The sequence below is a fragment of the Poecilia reticulata genome, chromosome 15 (genome assembly GCF_904066995.2).
Source record: "Poecilia reticulata chromosome 15, P_reticulata-male-v2, whole genome shotgun sequence".
NCBI classification, from domain to species: domain Eukaryota; kingdom Metazoa; phylum Chordata; class Actinopteri; order Cyprinodontiformes; family Poeciliidae; genus Poecilia; species Poecilia reticulata.
This window is the reverse complement of record NC_088844.1, coordinates 17182180-17197938: the sequence shown is the minus strand read 5'-3', so window position 1 is coordinate 17197938 and position 15759 is coordinate 17182180. Positions and strand designations below refer to the sequence as shown.

At 41.7% G+C, this 15759-nt stretch overlaps 1 protein-coding gene across 4 annotated transcripts in view; it reads left to right on the top strand.

Moving 5' to 3' along the window:
• The window catches only part of slit1a (slit homolog 1a (Drosophila)), a 96867-nt gene that overhangs the window by 60744 nt on the left and 20364 nt on the right, over positions 1–15759 (top strand). For 2 of the 4 annotated variants that reach the window (XM_008429660.3, XM_008429658.3), the window contains exons 9-15: positions 4321–4468; positions 8690–8761; positions 11156–11227; positions 11313–11384; positions 11550–11693; positions 12931–13094; positions 13934–13957. In XM_008429660.3, coding sequence (XP_008427882.1) covers positions 4321–4468; positions 8690–8761; positions 11156–11227; positions 11313–11384; positions 11550–11693; positions 12931–13094; positions 13934–13957 — 696 coding nt within the window. The remainder of the gene's footprint in view (positions 1–4320; positions 4469–8689; positions 8762–11155; positions 11228–11312; positions 11385–11549; positions 11694–12930; positions 13095–13933; positions 13958–15759) is intronic. The other 2 variants (XM_008429661.3, XM_008429659.3) reach the window with 1 other exon arrangement.

The following is a 15759-nucleotide window of genomic DNA, read 5'->3' as shown; positions in this document are numbered from 1 at the left end:
AATATATTGTGATATACCAGTGCAACATTATGCATCTTTTCAGATAAATGCTCAGCCAAACACATGCTTTCATTCTTTTATTTATTTATATTTTTTTTCCCCAAATTGTGACCAGGAGTTGAACTCCCACTGATGGACTCATTAGAGACCGACTCGCTGGCACACACTTTGTATTTTTTTTATTTTTTTTTGCAACAGTATGTGTTTGTGCGTGTCTTTAGTCGAAGCTGTGACCAGTCGAGGCCACCTGCGGGGGATTTGGGGCAGGGTGGCGCCATGTAACAAGGAAAAGAGGAAAATGAGGGAGAGGAGAGGCATGAGGTGGGAGAATGAAAATGTGGGTGTGCTGCTTTATTCATTGATGTAAAAAAATAAATAAAAATGATGAAATCCTCCCGCAGTCGGAGCAACGTAATCCGCCCTCTGTTTCTGTGCTGGAGAGCATCACTGCCTAGTAAATTCACATTGACAGCAATGTGTAGTGTGCCATTTAAAAGTTTAGGAAAAATATTAGACCTGATGAATAAAAATCAGTAATCTATACAATCCTGTTAAAGTTTGCAGCACAAATGCTTAAATCACGGGCGGGGGGGGCGGATTGCACTGAGCGTTTCTGGCAGATACGAGCATTATTCTAATATTTATGGCGTCTGTGGGAGCAGATTTTCAAAGCACTAAATCAAGGTGAGAAATCGGGTTTAAAAATAAAACCTGCAGTAAAAACATCTCGGAGGTAGACTGATGTTTATAGGAGCTCATTAACTTTGTGGGATCAAGTGCAGTTATCCTTGCTCTCCTGCTGCTAACCAAAAAATATTTTATGTAATTAGAGATGCATCACTCAGAATTTTTTGACCATTTTCCAATCTGTGCTTTTATATTATATATTGCAATATTTGAACAGCCAATTCTAATTTTAGTTGATTCCAGTTCCTTTTGAGAGCCCAAACATTTAAAAGACTAAATTACCGCACCCTCACAAACTGCTTTTTTTTAAGATGAGAAGTCATTATTTGCAGAGAATTTAACAATGTTAGCGTCACAAAGTTGTTGGAGATTGGTTCAATGCAGCTCTATGAGGTGAATCTTAACCAAAGGCGCTCTGCTGGATTGAGATCTTTTGACCATGCAGGTCATAAGCATACAGTATGCTCACTGTCAGGCCGAGGAACCAATTTGAGGTTATTTTGAGATTTATGACATTATTCTGTTGGAAGGAGCCATCCAGATGTGGTCACACCTGGATGGACATGGTAAGCACCAATACTCAGATAAGCCCTGGCGCTAAAACAATGTTTAATTTGTAAGAAAAGACCAAAAGTGTGCTATAACAATATCCTGCCACATGCTTGTAGTCAGGATGGATCCATGCTTACATGATGTTTTCACCCATTTCTGACTCAAAACATCAGTTAAAGTTTTCCACAGTCTGTTATTGTCCAATCTTGTGTGAGTTGCTGCTTATTTTTCCTGTTCTCACCTGACAGAAGCAGCAACTTGTGTGGTCTTCTGCTGTAGTCTGTCTGCTCCAAGCTTTGAATCGTTGTGTGTTCAGAAATGATATTCTGCACCTCTTGGTTTTCGTGAGTGGCTCTAGCTACTTTTGTCTTTCTGTTTCCCATTCTCCTCTGGTTTCTAACATCAGCAGGGCATTTTCATCCCCACCAGTTTCTCTTTTTTGGACCTGAGAGATGAGATGGTTGTGTGTGGAAAAACCCAGCACATCAACAGTTTCTTACGCACTCAGACCGACCTCATTGGTGTAGGTGTATGTTCATGACTACGTTCCACCAGATTTGTCAGGCAGCAGTCACTGTAAAACAGGGCTTTGTTATTTTAAAACAGCAACCAGAAATGAAAAGCTCATGTTAACTCAAGGCTATATGACAGAAAATGGATGGCTGTTGCTCCAAGGTAATAATAAAAGAAATAAAAATGTTATGTTTGAATTGAGCAGTTGGTAATAAATCATTTCAAGGTTCTTCTGAAGGAAATGGAGAAGAAATGACCCACTAAAAAGGGTGAGACGAAACAGATGGTAAGAAGCAAGTGATAATATTTGAAAATGATGGGGAAAATGAGGCATAGTAGGTTAAACGTATAGACTCCTGTGCAAATGGATGAAAGGTGAGAAGGTGCTCTAGGAGAGAGATGGGAAACTGGGCTGCTAAACGGAGTGAGGAAGGAAATGATGGGAAGGGAACCTAGATGGTAAAAAAAAATAAAGCGGTTGATTAAAAATAGAGAAAACAGGATATGGATAGAGGGGAAAGAATGAAATAATGTAGAAACGGCAGTAAGAAAATCAGGGAGGAGCGAACATGAAACGGTCTCGGCTCTGGTATACCTGTCAGTGAGCTGTCATTGTCAAGGCTGCTCCAGCTGTGCTCTGCACTCTCCCTGATCCCAGGCCTGTCAGATATGCCATGTTAGATAAGAAAGGAGGTTTTCCTCTGCCCGACACCCGATCCTAGATCTGTCAAACCTTTGCCATTCCAGATCACGCATCCTCAGATCACATCTTTCTCTGTTGATTCACAGTCTAGAGATGCTTTTCCCCCCCTCTCCCACCTGATTCACTTGTCTGGCAGTTGTTAGGATTTACCTGATGGATGATGTCCAGTGTGTGTGTGTGTGTGTGTGGGGGGGGGGGGGGTCAATGAGTACTTCCATGGGCTTTTATAATGTTTCTGTGTTTGGAGAGCAAATTTTTGGCCTTATTGCTTTCCTTTTTTCTTTTACTGACTTTTGACATATTTCACCATCTATCATCTGTAAATCCCTCATTTCTTTTGCTCTCAGCAACACTTTCCAGCACCAGCCGAGTGATAGATAGGAAGCAAATTAAATATTCATGGTCTGAAACTCAGATTAGTAATGCTGTGTAAATTAGCCCATTTAAAAGTCTGTTTTATTTATTTTATCTGGGTTAGACTTTTATGCTCACATTCGGGCGAACTCACAGCGGAAAACGACACGCTGGCAACGCAGACTGCCGTTCTTCACCGCTGACATTGCTGTAGCTATTTGAACAGGTATCTGGAGACGGCGTGATGAGCTGTGTGCTCTGTATGCAAATGAAAAAGTTGAATTGTTTTTGAACACATGGAAGTTGGTGGGGGTTGTGAAAAAGCTGAATGTGCAGAACGACTTCGGTTCCTCGCAGCGGAGAAGACAGACTCTCGAGAAAGATTATGAGACGAGATCAATGGATATTATTGGGAGGCCTTCGCTTGTCACTCCGACTTCACACTTCTTTGATATATAACCTAGTTTCTTTCCCACTGATTCAGTAGGATTTTGCCACTTTGAAATGAAGTCAAATATAGCATGTTTCATTTGCTTTTGTCCATGTCAGGGAGTGGTTGAAATGTGCATTTGCATATTTGCAATTCAGCTAGAAGAGAGCACAAAAAGCTGAAGACAAGAAAACATGGCAGGCTTGAAAAAAATGTTGGAGTAAAAAGTGTTTATATTATCCTATAACCGTCAATTTCATTCTGTAAGTCTATTATTTTTACCGTTCCCATTTAAAATAACATACTCAGATAAGAGAAAAATCTGCTTTGGTCACAATTTTATAGTAATATAAAAAAAAAATGTAACAATAAGTGTACAGTGCCTTACATAAATGTATATTTTCATAATTTTATATATATATATATATATATATATAACGTTCATGAACTGAACTGGATTTCTCTGGTATTTTCTGTGATACACCAACAAAAAGCAGTGCATGATCGTAAAAGTAAAACAAACAGCTTTGAAAACTTTTTTGTTTATAAGTGTGGCATGTGTTTGCATTCAACTCTCCTGGAAGAACACTTCAGAGAACCCACTTTGATTGCAATTACAGCTGAAGGTCTTTCTGTGGACCAAAATGCCACATTACTCTTAGAAAAACAGTTGAACTGATTGTGAACATCAGTTCTCAAGTCTTTGGACTGATTCACAACTGGTTTAAGGATTTCAGAAGGTGAAATCCTTAAACCAAATTCTGCAGCCTTTTCCAGGATTGTTTTTTTTTTTAAATCAAGCTCTAACCAGCCTTGCTAAAGAATCTCCTTCCCTCACCATGATACTAATTTTGCCATATTTTACTGTGAGCATGTGTCACACAGTGTTGCAAAGAATCAAAAAGCTGATCTCAATTGACCAAAGTATCTTACTCCTTGCTGTGTCCTCCACTTTACTTCTGGAAATTTTTTGAAAGGTCTACGTATGATTTATGAATAGCGCTAAAAAAAACAGAAAAATATTTTACCGTCTTTTAAACTTGCTTCCATTTAACTCCTGTTTCCTATTTTTCGTCTACAGGTCATCAGGAGTCTTCCAGCCTGCAGCCGTGCAGCACTGGGGGAGGCTCCTGTCCTGCCATGTGTACCTGCAGCAACAACATCGTGGACTGCAGAGGGAAAGGTCTAACTGCTATTCCAGCCAATCTGCCTGACAGCATGTCGGAAATGTGAGCAAAATGTCTGCTGATTGATGTCTGCTGTTGATATCCTCAAACAATGCGACCAAATTTGCACACTGTGTTACGATCACACAAAGTTAACCAAAGTAAAGAAAACTCGGTTCTCTGATAATCTGCATTGTTTTATACACCTCTGGTATTTGTGAATGTTTCGCTTTTCAGCACGTTGACAGGACATCGGTCTCATGTGCGGACAGAGATATTCACTCAGAAACTCTAGACTGAGACCACATGCTCTTATCAGCTCAGAATGCTGTGAACCGCATGCAAGCCCTTTGCTAACATCCCTCCTTCAGTTTATCAGTCCTCCGACATCTGTCTGGGCATTAACTCTTCACGGCCCACATGCTGCAGTGTAATTTTCAGGAATGCATGACTAAACTTTTAAAATAAGTCATTTTACTCCCTTTATCAGAGATTTCATGCCACTAGCATTGTGGAAGTCTCCCACAACACTGTGATTTAGCTTTTTAACACTATGCCCCGTGTTAAAAAGCTAAAATACTGGACGAATCCGGCCAGCATGTTGCATGTTCTTCTGAGGAGCAGTTTCTAGGTCTCTTCTTCCCCATGAGGATGTGTTTATAAATACTCAGCTAGTGTGAAAGTCACTGATCCCATGTTCCCCAATAACCCTGACCCATTTCTACTGCACTGGTGTGCTAAATTTGATCATTTCGATTAAATGTTCACAGCTCTCTTGGTTCCCATGCTAAAGGCAGTCCACCTATGCCTTGCCACTATATTTATTGGGTTATAAGGGTATAAAGTCTGTATTTTGATTCCCAGGATCACAGGAAATTGGCTTCAACCTTCGTAATGTTCCACAAGCCACAAAACATAAAAATCCCAGATGCAGTTTTTCCATGGTTTTGGTCTTCTCAAGTACAATAAAAGATTTATTTACTTATCCTTGTGCTTTTTTTGCTATTTAGTCAGGTTAAATCCCCCAAATGTCATGTATTTTGTTGGATTTTTATATAACGGACCAACAAACCTACTAAGACAAGGCCGTTCACCTCTAATGACAAGCCAGGCAAAGACAAGTAGGTCATTAATCAGAATGGTAATCAGAGGAGAATACAACTGAACCGTCGGGCCTTCGTGCAAAACGCTATGAAGAAAGTGTGTTGACAGTGAAACATCTTGGTGAAAGCGTCATAATGAAGGGTTGCTTTTCTTCAGCAGGGCCAGGGAATCTGGTCAGAGTTGATGGGAAGCTGGGTACAGCTAAACAACGAGGAATCTTGGAAAAAAAACGCTAGTTACAGGCTACAAACATCTTGAGAACCTTCACACTCTTGATGGTAGAGAGACAAACCACAAATATAGTTTTGTCGTAGAAAAAAATTTAAAAGATCTTTCCACTTCACAATTCTAGCATTTTAATGCTTTTATCGGGATGCTTTTACAAGAAAATGTGTACCAGTGTGTGCTGTGAGCTCAGTGACCAGTGAGCATCTCTAATGTGAGAACAGGGAGACAGTTGAAAGATGAATTTATCATGCATGCGTTTTATAGACGGTGGACGCTCTCTGCACAGCAGATGAGCGCTGGCATTTTAAAACTTTCCCAACCCTTCGCATGTAATTGGTACTTAAATCTGCCCGGCGTATAAACCTTTCAGTGTTCTGATTTATGTTTTCAAGACAAGCACATACATCATGTGCATTCCTTCTGTCCTGTCCATCAGAACCTTTACCTTAGAGCCAGAATTCCCAGGACACTTTTTTTTTATTTTGCTTTACTTTCTCCTCTGTGGATTTCTCTATCTTTTCAGCTGTTTTCCCCATCCGGCCCAATCGTTAAGGACAAGTTTACGGAGCTGCATTCACAGTAAAAGTGAATTAAAATGGAAAGCGTGAGGGTGGTCGGGGTGGGGGCTGGGGGTCGGTTCAGTAACTCGGTGCAGCAGGTTTGATCTGTGCTTGAAGTTCATTATAAAATCAGCTTCAGTTACAGCCTGGCAGGTTGCTGCATATTGAGGCTGGCCTAATGCCTTGTTAATGAGCCTCTCACAAAATCGCGTACACACAAAAGACGCGTGCATGCTGCTCTCATTATGTATAAATCTAAGAAATTGCGATCACCCCCCCCTCTCCCCACCTCCACCCTAATGAGTGTTGCGTTTATGGCTCTGAGGTTTCTAGCTGCTTTCTGTATTCTTTTTCTCGTGAAACGAGATCTGGTAAGCCTAAACACCACCACAGCGGATTATTATGCATCATAGTCTCTGTTTGCTCTGACAAGCTCTGCCATAAAACTTTCCCTCTGCCTTTTATCTGCGCTGCTGTGGTTCTGCATTTATTTCTGACTCCTGCACACACTAGTTGAATACCCGGAGGCATAATGTGTTTCCCTATAATGAAAACCCTGCTCAGTTCCTGATGAAAAGGATGAAGAGCATTGATTGGATTGACACAAACACCAGCTCACAGGCAGTCACACACGTGTTCAGGCTGACAAATTGGACGGGAGCCATTGATTTTCCTTCTGCTGGCGACTCTGGGAGATTGTTCCTTGTTTTCCCCTTTAACAAATGGGAAAAAAAAGGCGCTTCTTTGTCGATTGCAAGGATTCGGTCGCTTGCTCACATCGATCAGCAAGGAGCAACAATGGGAAAGCTAGAACATTGAGTCAGGGTGTGCGACTCAAATGGATTCAGCGTTCTCTGTGTTAACACGCCCAGAATACCACGGGATGGAGGGACATACGTACAACGACACGGAAACGTGTTTGTGCATAGTGCCAGACTGGTTTGGACCAGTTAGACAGACTGGTTGATGAGAGAAGGCGCTAAAGCCACTTGGTCCAGCACGCTGCCGCATGGTGAGGGCAGAGGAACCACAGTGCTGTCACTCCACTCATACTGGGACAGCCAGACAAAAACAGAACGGGGGATCATGTCCACCGCAGGAATCTGTGGTCTCGGGTCGCCGTCATCCGAGGAATGCCAATTGCGCTCCCATATCACTCCATAGGCGAGGAACGCTCATTTGAAGGGGGGGGCGAAGAGTCCTGATTGAAAAATGTTGGAAGCTCAGAACTGCTAAATGACTGTGGCCAGAGTCTAACAAAACATTTACCCCCCCGTGAGTAGACATAAACAAAACACAATCCAAGAGGCCTGAGAGGCATGCAGTTAAATCCGAAATGACTAATTAAATCATGGGGAAACGCTTCTGTGCCAAGACGTTGAATACTGAAGGAGCTGGTGGTTGAATCTGCTTCCAAACGTACAGAAGATTTGAGAATATTTCCCATTTTTCTGTGGCGACAAATAGCAGCCTAATGATGTTTAGATGCCTCCGTGGCCGTGGGGCCACCGCAGCCCGTACAGGCCCATGTGCTGCTGGTCTGCAGCCAGTTCCCCCTGCAGGAAGGCGCAGAGCTAGAACAAGCCAGACAGGCCTGCAGCTGGCTTCCTCTGGGCCCTTCTAAGCCCCAGTAAGGACAGTTTTAAAAGCTGTGAACTGACCTGCAGATAAACAGCCCTCTGCCAGCTTCAGCGGAGATTTGTTCTGGGGGGGGCTGAGTTGGGTCCTGAGCAGCAGCCCGAAACAACACATGTATGCCCATGCTAATGGGGTTTAGGAGATTCTGTTTCTGTGGGACCATCTGACGCTGATTAGAGCCTGTTCTAGATGGCCAAGCGTGTGTTTGTCTGTGTATTAATTTTGAGCTCTGACAGGTGTTTTATGATGAGCTTTGTCAAATTTTGTCAGTGTCAACTTCTCCTGGGCTCACACAGAAAAAAAAAAAAGGTAAACTCAAAGAGGTAATATTTTACCCCACTGCAAAGATTTCAGCGGACACTTTGCAAACACCCAGGGGATAGCAGCGGCGTACACATGAACAAGTGAGATCATTATTGATTTCATGAGCTCATACGAGCTGGAAACTGTAAATGTTAAATCAGGGAGAAATACGTCTTATAGCTGAAGGCCTTAACACCCTCACAAAAAGCAACATTGAGTCTTTTCCCCTCCAGTCCTTTTCCACATCACTTTAGTGTTGAGAATGTTTATTGGTTCTGTGGATGTTATGACTCCAGTGTGCCTGGACCTATTACAACTGCGAAATAGATCTCCGCTAATATAATCAGCCCAATCACCAAGGGTCAGAGGTGATTACTCAGCTCTGTTGCCATGGAAAATGCTATTGCTTGGTTAGCTAATTGTGTCACCTCTCTTCTCTCCTCCCTCCCAGACGTCTGGAGCAGAACGGGATCAAGTCTGTTCCTCCTGGAACCTTCTCTCCCTACAAGAAACTGCGCAGGATGTAAGTACAGCAGAACGTTCCCCTCAGGGCTAAGTAATACAGATGGGAACAAAACTCTGGTGGCTGGAAAAAGAAGCAACAATTGGCAGTCCTCTCCTCCCGTTTCCAAGGACCATGCTATCTGTCTATTTTGTCTGCAGCTTGAGAACGTGGTGCTGTTCTCAGGCTTGGGGTGGCGCTAGCTTCAGTTGTACATGTTCATAATAGCAGGTCTCGTTTTTCATCGCTGCCTGCTGGTATTCCCCTGGCTAGAATCGTGTCCACTCTGTCTGTTCCCGGCTGGAGGGATGATGAGGGGATGAAGGGAGAGCTGGAAGGAGGGCTGAAACCTCTCGCTCTCTCTGGGAGTGAACAATGTCAAGTTGGTGGTTGAGCCAGCTGTTCGGTCACCTTGCCAGCCAGCCAGCCAACCAGCCAGCAAGCCAGCCAAACCTCCAACACCATGAGGTCTGACTTACATACCAGCAGGGAGATGGAGGAATAGGAAGGTCAAGGAGTTTCTCTGCCTATTTTTAAAGATTCTTCATGATTTTACAGCTCAACTCCGGGGACGGAGACAGGATGAGATCAGGTGAATTAAGTCCAACAGACAGTCTGCAATGGCTCAAATTTTATTGTAGGTGCAGGGAAATGTTAAAGGAAAGTTTTTGCAGTTCAAACTGAAAAGGGATTATGGTAAACATTTAAGTTGATAGTATTTTAGCTATGCCCTAAAGGAGACAAACCAAATATCCTCGATAGTTTGTGTTGCTGAAGTATTTATTCTCATTAAACTTTTTCCAATTTTGTGAGCTTACCTGACACATGAGGGCTGAACAGTTTTGCACGTCACACTTTTCATACTTTTATTTGCAAAAACAAAAAAAAAATGTTGGAAACCATATAATCTTTCCTATTCACATCACAATTTTACACAAGTCTACTATTTCATTCATTTGTCTACAATGTATAAGCTTTAATAAAATCTCTCATTAAGTTTGCGGTTGCAACAAGACAAGAGGGGGAAAAAAAATGAAACATTCCTTGGGTTCCTATTTGCAGTTTTTGCAGGAAGATTTCATTGCGTCCTACATACTGGAAGGGTTGAATCACATTTAAAATGTCACTAAGGAAAAAACACTGCTGTTTTCTGCTAAATTTAGTTCCCCTTGACAAGGATAGTTATATGTTTTAAGGAACTTTACACTGCAAAAGAATTGCAATTGAGATTGCGTCATGAGTTTCCGAGCATCAGAACACTTAATTAATATGTGCAAAAAAAAATCTTCCCAAAGGGTTTGTAGTTAGAATGTAAATAATTTTTTTTAACTTAATGAAACCTGAACCAGAGTTTATCAGAAATGGTGTTATCCATCTGTTTTGTTAAACAAACCTGCTACTGCTGTTAGACCTGTTGATTCTGTATTGTACATTGAATGTCTATATGTCTGTGTTGATCCACCTGGCCATGTGCACTTACTTACTGGTTGTGTCCAACTCTCTAAACAGTGTGTAGACAGTAACTGCATCAAAAAGTGGGGGAAAAATTCTTAATTAATCATTTATATAATTAAAGGTTTATGTGTTGAGTTTTATGTGCATTTTCATTCCTTAGTTGCAGCCTCAGCTAACCTTCGCACCAGTAAAGCCACCCATGCACATTTTCTTCCACCTTGCCTCACTTTGAATGACCTACACATGAACCACTCCTTTAGACAGGGATGCTAAAACAGCCCTCACACGCCGACATATACACAAACACTACAGTGTCTGAGTTTACAGACGCACACCGTTGCATATGTTGGCCCCCGAACTTCGATTTCATTTCCAGGAAACCTCAGCACTTGCAAAAAGACAAATGGCTCCTTATTTAGCTGTTACCCCCCCCCCCCAAAAATGAGGAAATATCCCCCCTCCTCACCACATGATGATTTTCCTTCAAAGGTATCAAGTCGGCTGGAGTTGCATCTACATACTCCATTAAGACCATTTCTCCATATGTCTTTCTCCCTTTCTCTCCCACTGTTCTTCATTTACTTTTGCGTTTACTCACACAGACAGGCGCACATTGGTACAGAGGCTTAGTGGTTATCCTGTGGGGAGAGGCCTGTGGATCCTATTAAAATTGGTGATGTTCCGAGGCAGTCTACTGTATCTTGTTTTGGATTTCAGCCCTCAGCCATCACATTCTTACACATTGCAGTGAAGGATTTGCTTGTTAGGCCACAAATAATCCAAGTAAATGTTAAGATTAACTGCAAGGTTCTGTTTATAAATAGTGCTATGAAGTGGGCTGGCACCTACTGTATGCTCATCCAGTTTACACTTCATTATCTGGCAACCTTCCTATGTGGGTAAAATCTTGTCAATCGCTCCTCAGTTCTGCGTCTGAAACTCTGTTGTTCTTCTATGCAGAGACCTGAGCAACAACCAGATCTCAGAGATAGCTCCTGATGCCTTTCAGGGCCTGCGCTCTCTCAATTCCCTGTAAGTTGTCCAACGCTCAGTTGGAGCATAAAAATCTGCTTGATTGTAGTTTACTGTGTCTAAAACGCTTGCCACGAATCCTCAGTGTGCTATATGGAAATAAGATCACCGACCTGCCGAAGGGTGTGTTTGACGGCCTCTACTCTCTGCAACTGCTGTAAGTCGAACTCTTACTCATTTTGCTGATACTCTCCAGACGTACTGACTACCAGGAATGACTTTCAAATAAACTTTGCTTGGATTTTTCCAGGTACATTCAGAGACATTTTGACAACCTGCCTCCCTCTCTTTTTTTCCCATATTCCCTCTCCCTTTTTTTTAGGCTGCTGAATGCCAATAAGATTCATTGCGTTCGTGCCAATGCCTTCCAGGATCTGCAAAATCTCTCCCTGCTATCGCTGTACGATAACAAGATCCAAACCCTTGCCAAGGGCACCTTCACTTCACTTCGAGCTATTCAAACCCTGTGAGTCAAACACACAAACAGATTTACTCACTCTGACACATGCTCAGCTCTGTACTATAAAACATGAGGCAACGCAGGAGTCGTTTACTTGCTGGAGTGTGCACCGCCACAGAAATTGAATTACAAAGTGTAAAGTGATAAAGATTTATTTTCAGCATGCACATGCATTTTCAACTCCCCATGAACTTTTTTTTAGTTTGTCATGTTACAAACCACAACTTAAAATGGACTTCACTGGGTTTTTATGCAATTTATCAACACAAAGTAAATGATCATCATAAGAGGAAGGGGAAAAAGGAAACCTGATGTTAAAATATGTTTCCGTTTACTAAAGAAAATTGAAAACTGCGTATTTTGATCCACGTTTGGACATCCGGTACTGCACATGTATTGCACACGTAGATCCTAAAACATTTTCCCCAATTCGTCTTTACAAAGTAGCTCAAACTCATGTGTGAACAACAGTTTTCAAGTCAAGTTTCAATACAGTTTATGTCTGGACTTTGGCTGGATCATTCTAGCGCATTAAGTTGTTTAAGTCTAAACCTTTCCAGTTTTGGCTGACTGTTTAGGACTGTTGCCCTGCTGGAAGGTGAACTTCTGCCCCAGGCCCAAATCTTTATCTGCCTTAAACAGATTTGTTTCAGGTTTTCCTCTGACCAACTTCTCTGTTCATAAGAAACAGTACTTTGCTCTGTGAGATGTTCAAAGCTCGGGTTATTATCTTTGGACCTCTGCCTAACTTTATTTTTGATCTGTCTGCTGTGTTCCTTGGTCTTCATGAAGCTGTTTTCTCAATAATGTTCTCTAAGAAACCTCTGAGCCTTCACATAACATCTGTATTTATAATAATATTGAATTACACCAAGGCAGACTACTTTCTAACAGACTTATCAATGGATTTGGTAGTATTGCATTTTATTTGGGGATACCAGATAGTGCATGCATTCAGCCAACAATTTACTATCCTGTTTGTCAAACTAAAGTCCTGTCAATAACAGCAGTGATTTTAATAATTGTATTCTATACCCTATCTTCAGAGGCTCCATTAAGTGTCTCAGAAGGTTTTTCGCTTCAAAATATATGTACCAGCAGGCATGTTAAAATTATAGATTATAAATCACTTGTTTGAGCTTTATATAAAGTGCCAGTAGTGCTGCTTATGACTTAATAAATGGACTAAGTAACATAAAATACATGTGTGATTTTTATTTAATCATGTTTTTGATTCCTCCAGTCACCTGGCACAGAACCCGTTTATTTGTGACTGCAATCTGAAGTGGCTCGCAGACTACCTCCGCTCCAACCCGATCGAGACCAGCGGCGCCCGCTGTGCCAGTCCACGCCGCCTCGCAAACAAACGAATCGGACAAATCAAGAGCAAGAAGTTCCGCTGCTCCGGTAGGCTCATGGCTGTGTCTCCAAACATGTCGGGTTTTCTACTTTTCAAACAGGCTTTGTCGTGTTTTTTCCGCTTCCCGTCTTTTGTCTCACCTTCAGTATTCTGGAACTACAGTAATTTGTTATTTCCTAGATATTTAATCTGTGATCATTGCTTGTAAAATGGTTTATTAGAGCTACCAAGGCCAGAGCTGGTACTCCTCAGTCAATCCCTCTTGTCACACTATGCTGAGAAGGTTGGCATAATTTCTCTCCGCTGTTCCTGTATATTCAGAACAAGGATCTGGTTTTACATGCACACCACAGAGAGTTGGGATCAGTTCAGGGGGGGTTAGATGCTAGAGTTTGAATACCTGCCCATCATCAGGCTCAGGTTTCTTTCACTTTGCCTCCATCTTCCTGACGCGTCCACTATTGTGTTTATGCACTGTACTGTGCTGCCTGGCACCATGCACTGCTGAGGTTTTACACTTCTTTATAGCCTTGTTTGTTTGGCGGGATCTGATGAAAAAAGGATTCCATGTTTTGCTTTTGATTGTATCCTCCACACCTCCCTTCCTTTTCACAATGTCCTGTCTTTCATGTGCCTTTCTTTCTCACTGTCCTCCTTTTTCCTTCATGCCTCTCTTCCTTAGCAACAGCAAAATATTTACCACCTTTGTACTTTGTCACTAGTTCCTCCATATTGCCATGAACAATATGGAGACACTGGTTTCACCGTTTGATCATGTGTCGTCATATATAACATCTATATATGACTGTTGTGATGCATAGCAGCGACACGGCTATGCACATCTGACCTCACTGACATCCGTCCCTCTGTTTTTCCTCCATCACAGCCAAAGAGCAGTACGTCATCCCAGGTGAGTTGCTTGTAAATTTTCACACCTATCATTATTTCTCACTGCGAATCTTTGGTCCTTGTAGTGACATCATTGGGGGTTTTTTCCATTGCCTTTTATGAAATCCGTCTTGTCTGTTGCAGTTTTGTAATTTTTGCAATGATTCCTTTAGCACTGGAATTACCAGACCTTTAACAAAACATGGATAATGTGTAAAGAAGTTGCCTTGTGTTTTGCTTCTGGTTCATGTCTTCTACTCTTCTTTGCCGACGTATCTATGCCCCGTAAACTTTCCGTTTGGCACATTACAGCCAGAAACTCCAGTGAGTTTAGTGAAGTGGAAGAAAAGTAATGCTTTTATGACAATGACAAAATGTCTTCTTTTGTATTACGACATTATGGAGAAGCATTGTTGTGATGCATCTTAAAGAGACAAGAGGTCGAGTTTCCAGGCGTCAAAGTGTGATGTCAAATTTCTTTAGTTATATTTGATACAGTATATACAGCATTTTTATAACAGCTGAATGTAACATGTTACTTGACTACTTGAAAATGCATCATATTTCCCAAAATCTTGATCTCAGTCCCATAGAAAATTTGTAGGCAGAGCTGAAAAGGTGTATTTTAAGCAAGGAGGCCTACAAACTGCATTCTGTTACACCAGTTCTTTCAGGAGCAATGGAAACATTTGGACTGATGTATTTTATAGTTAAGACTTCCTTTCATGTAATGTATGTAAATATCTGGTTTCAACTGTACATACTTGTAAGCTATGATTAATATGAGTGAGCACATATGTTCAATATAGGATCTGTTTTCCTAACAGTCCCAACAGTTTGGGTCCAAAGGAAGTGTGTCTTTGCTTTGGCTTTAGGACAGTCACCAAATGGAAAAAGTCACAGAGAGAGCTGAGAAAAGAGGGGAGAGAAAGTGTGCCCTCTGTATCAGCAAAGCTAAAGCAAATAAAGCCCACCAGAGGACTGAGATTCCTATCAGGGGATGTTTCCGGACTCCTTAACAGGAACACTTCCAAGAAAATAACTTGGAGGAGCAGTCATGCGTGTCAAAGTCTGTGTTTGTGAGAGCTAATCTTGCTGTGTATGGTTGTGTGATTCATTGTCAATACCAGTACAGCTCGCTCTATGTAAATGAATGTGCCCTTGTATGCAAAGTTAAGATAAAGCTCTGAGCTGACTTACGGAACAAATGGGGGCACTTTGAAAGCACTGGAGAGATCAAAGTGGAGTGCGATTAATGAGAATTTCACCCTCCATCAGTGTTAACAAAATCCCCCACTATTTGTACATTCAAGCTCTAAACACAAAATCCATGAGTGCAGAACACATTGCTAATAAACAACCAGACTGCAGGGAGTTAAGAGAACTTCAGTGATGAGTCATTTTGCGTCGCCAAGAGGGGGAAAAAAAAAAAAAAACTAATTCTACTGCTTTCTGCTTTTTGCACTTTTGTGTAAATCTGCCAACAGTAAAAGTGTCGCTGCCACGCACTTGTGACGCTGACGATGATTCAGGCTCACGAAATCTCCCCTGGCTCCTCCACATCCTCAAGATCAAAGACCGTTCCTTGTACTTTCATTGCTTCCTCTGGAGCAGGAAATGCCTTTTCCTGTTGTCTGGGTGAACAAGAGAAAGTTCCTTAATGACTAGTGTTGCTACATCTGTCTGCAGCCTCCGCTTAGCCACAATAGAGAAGTGGCACTAATTTGGAAAAAAAAAATCTTTATGTAGGGGAGATGTGTAATTTGTTTCCCTAAATGCAGTTCTCTCAATGTCATTGATTAGGGTTTAGGATTAGGCTGTGGT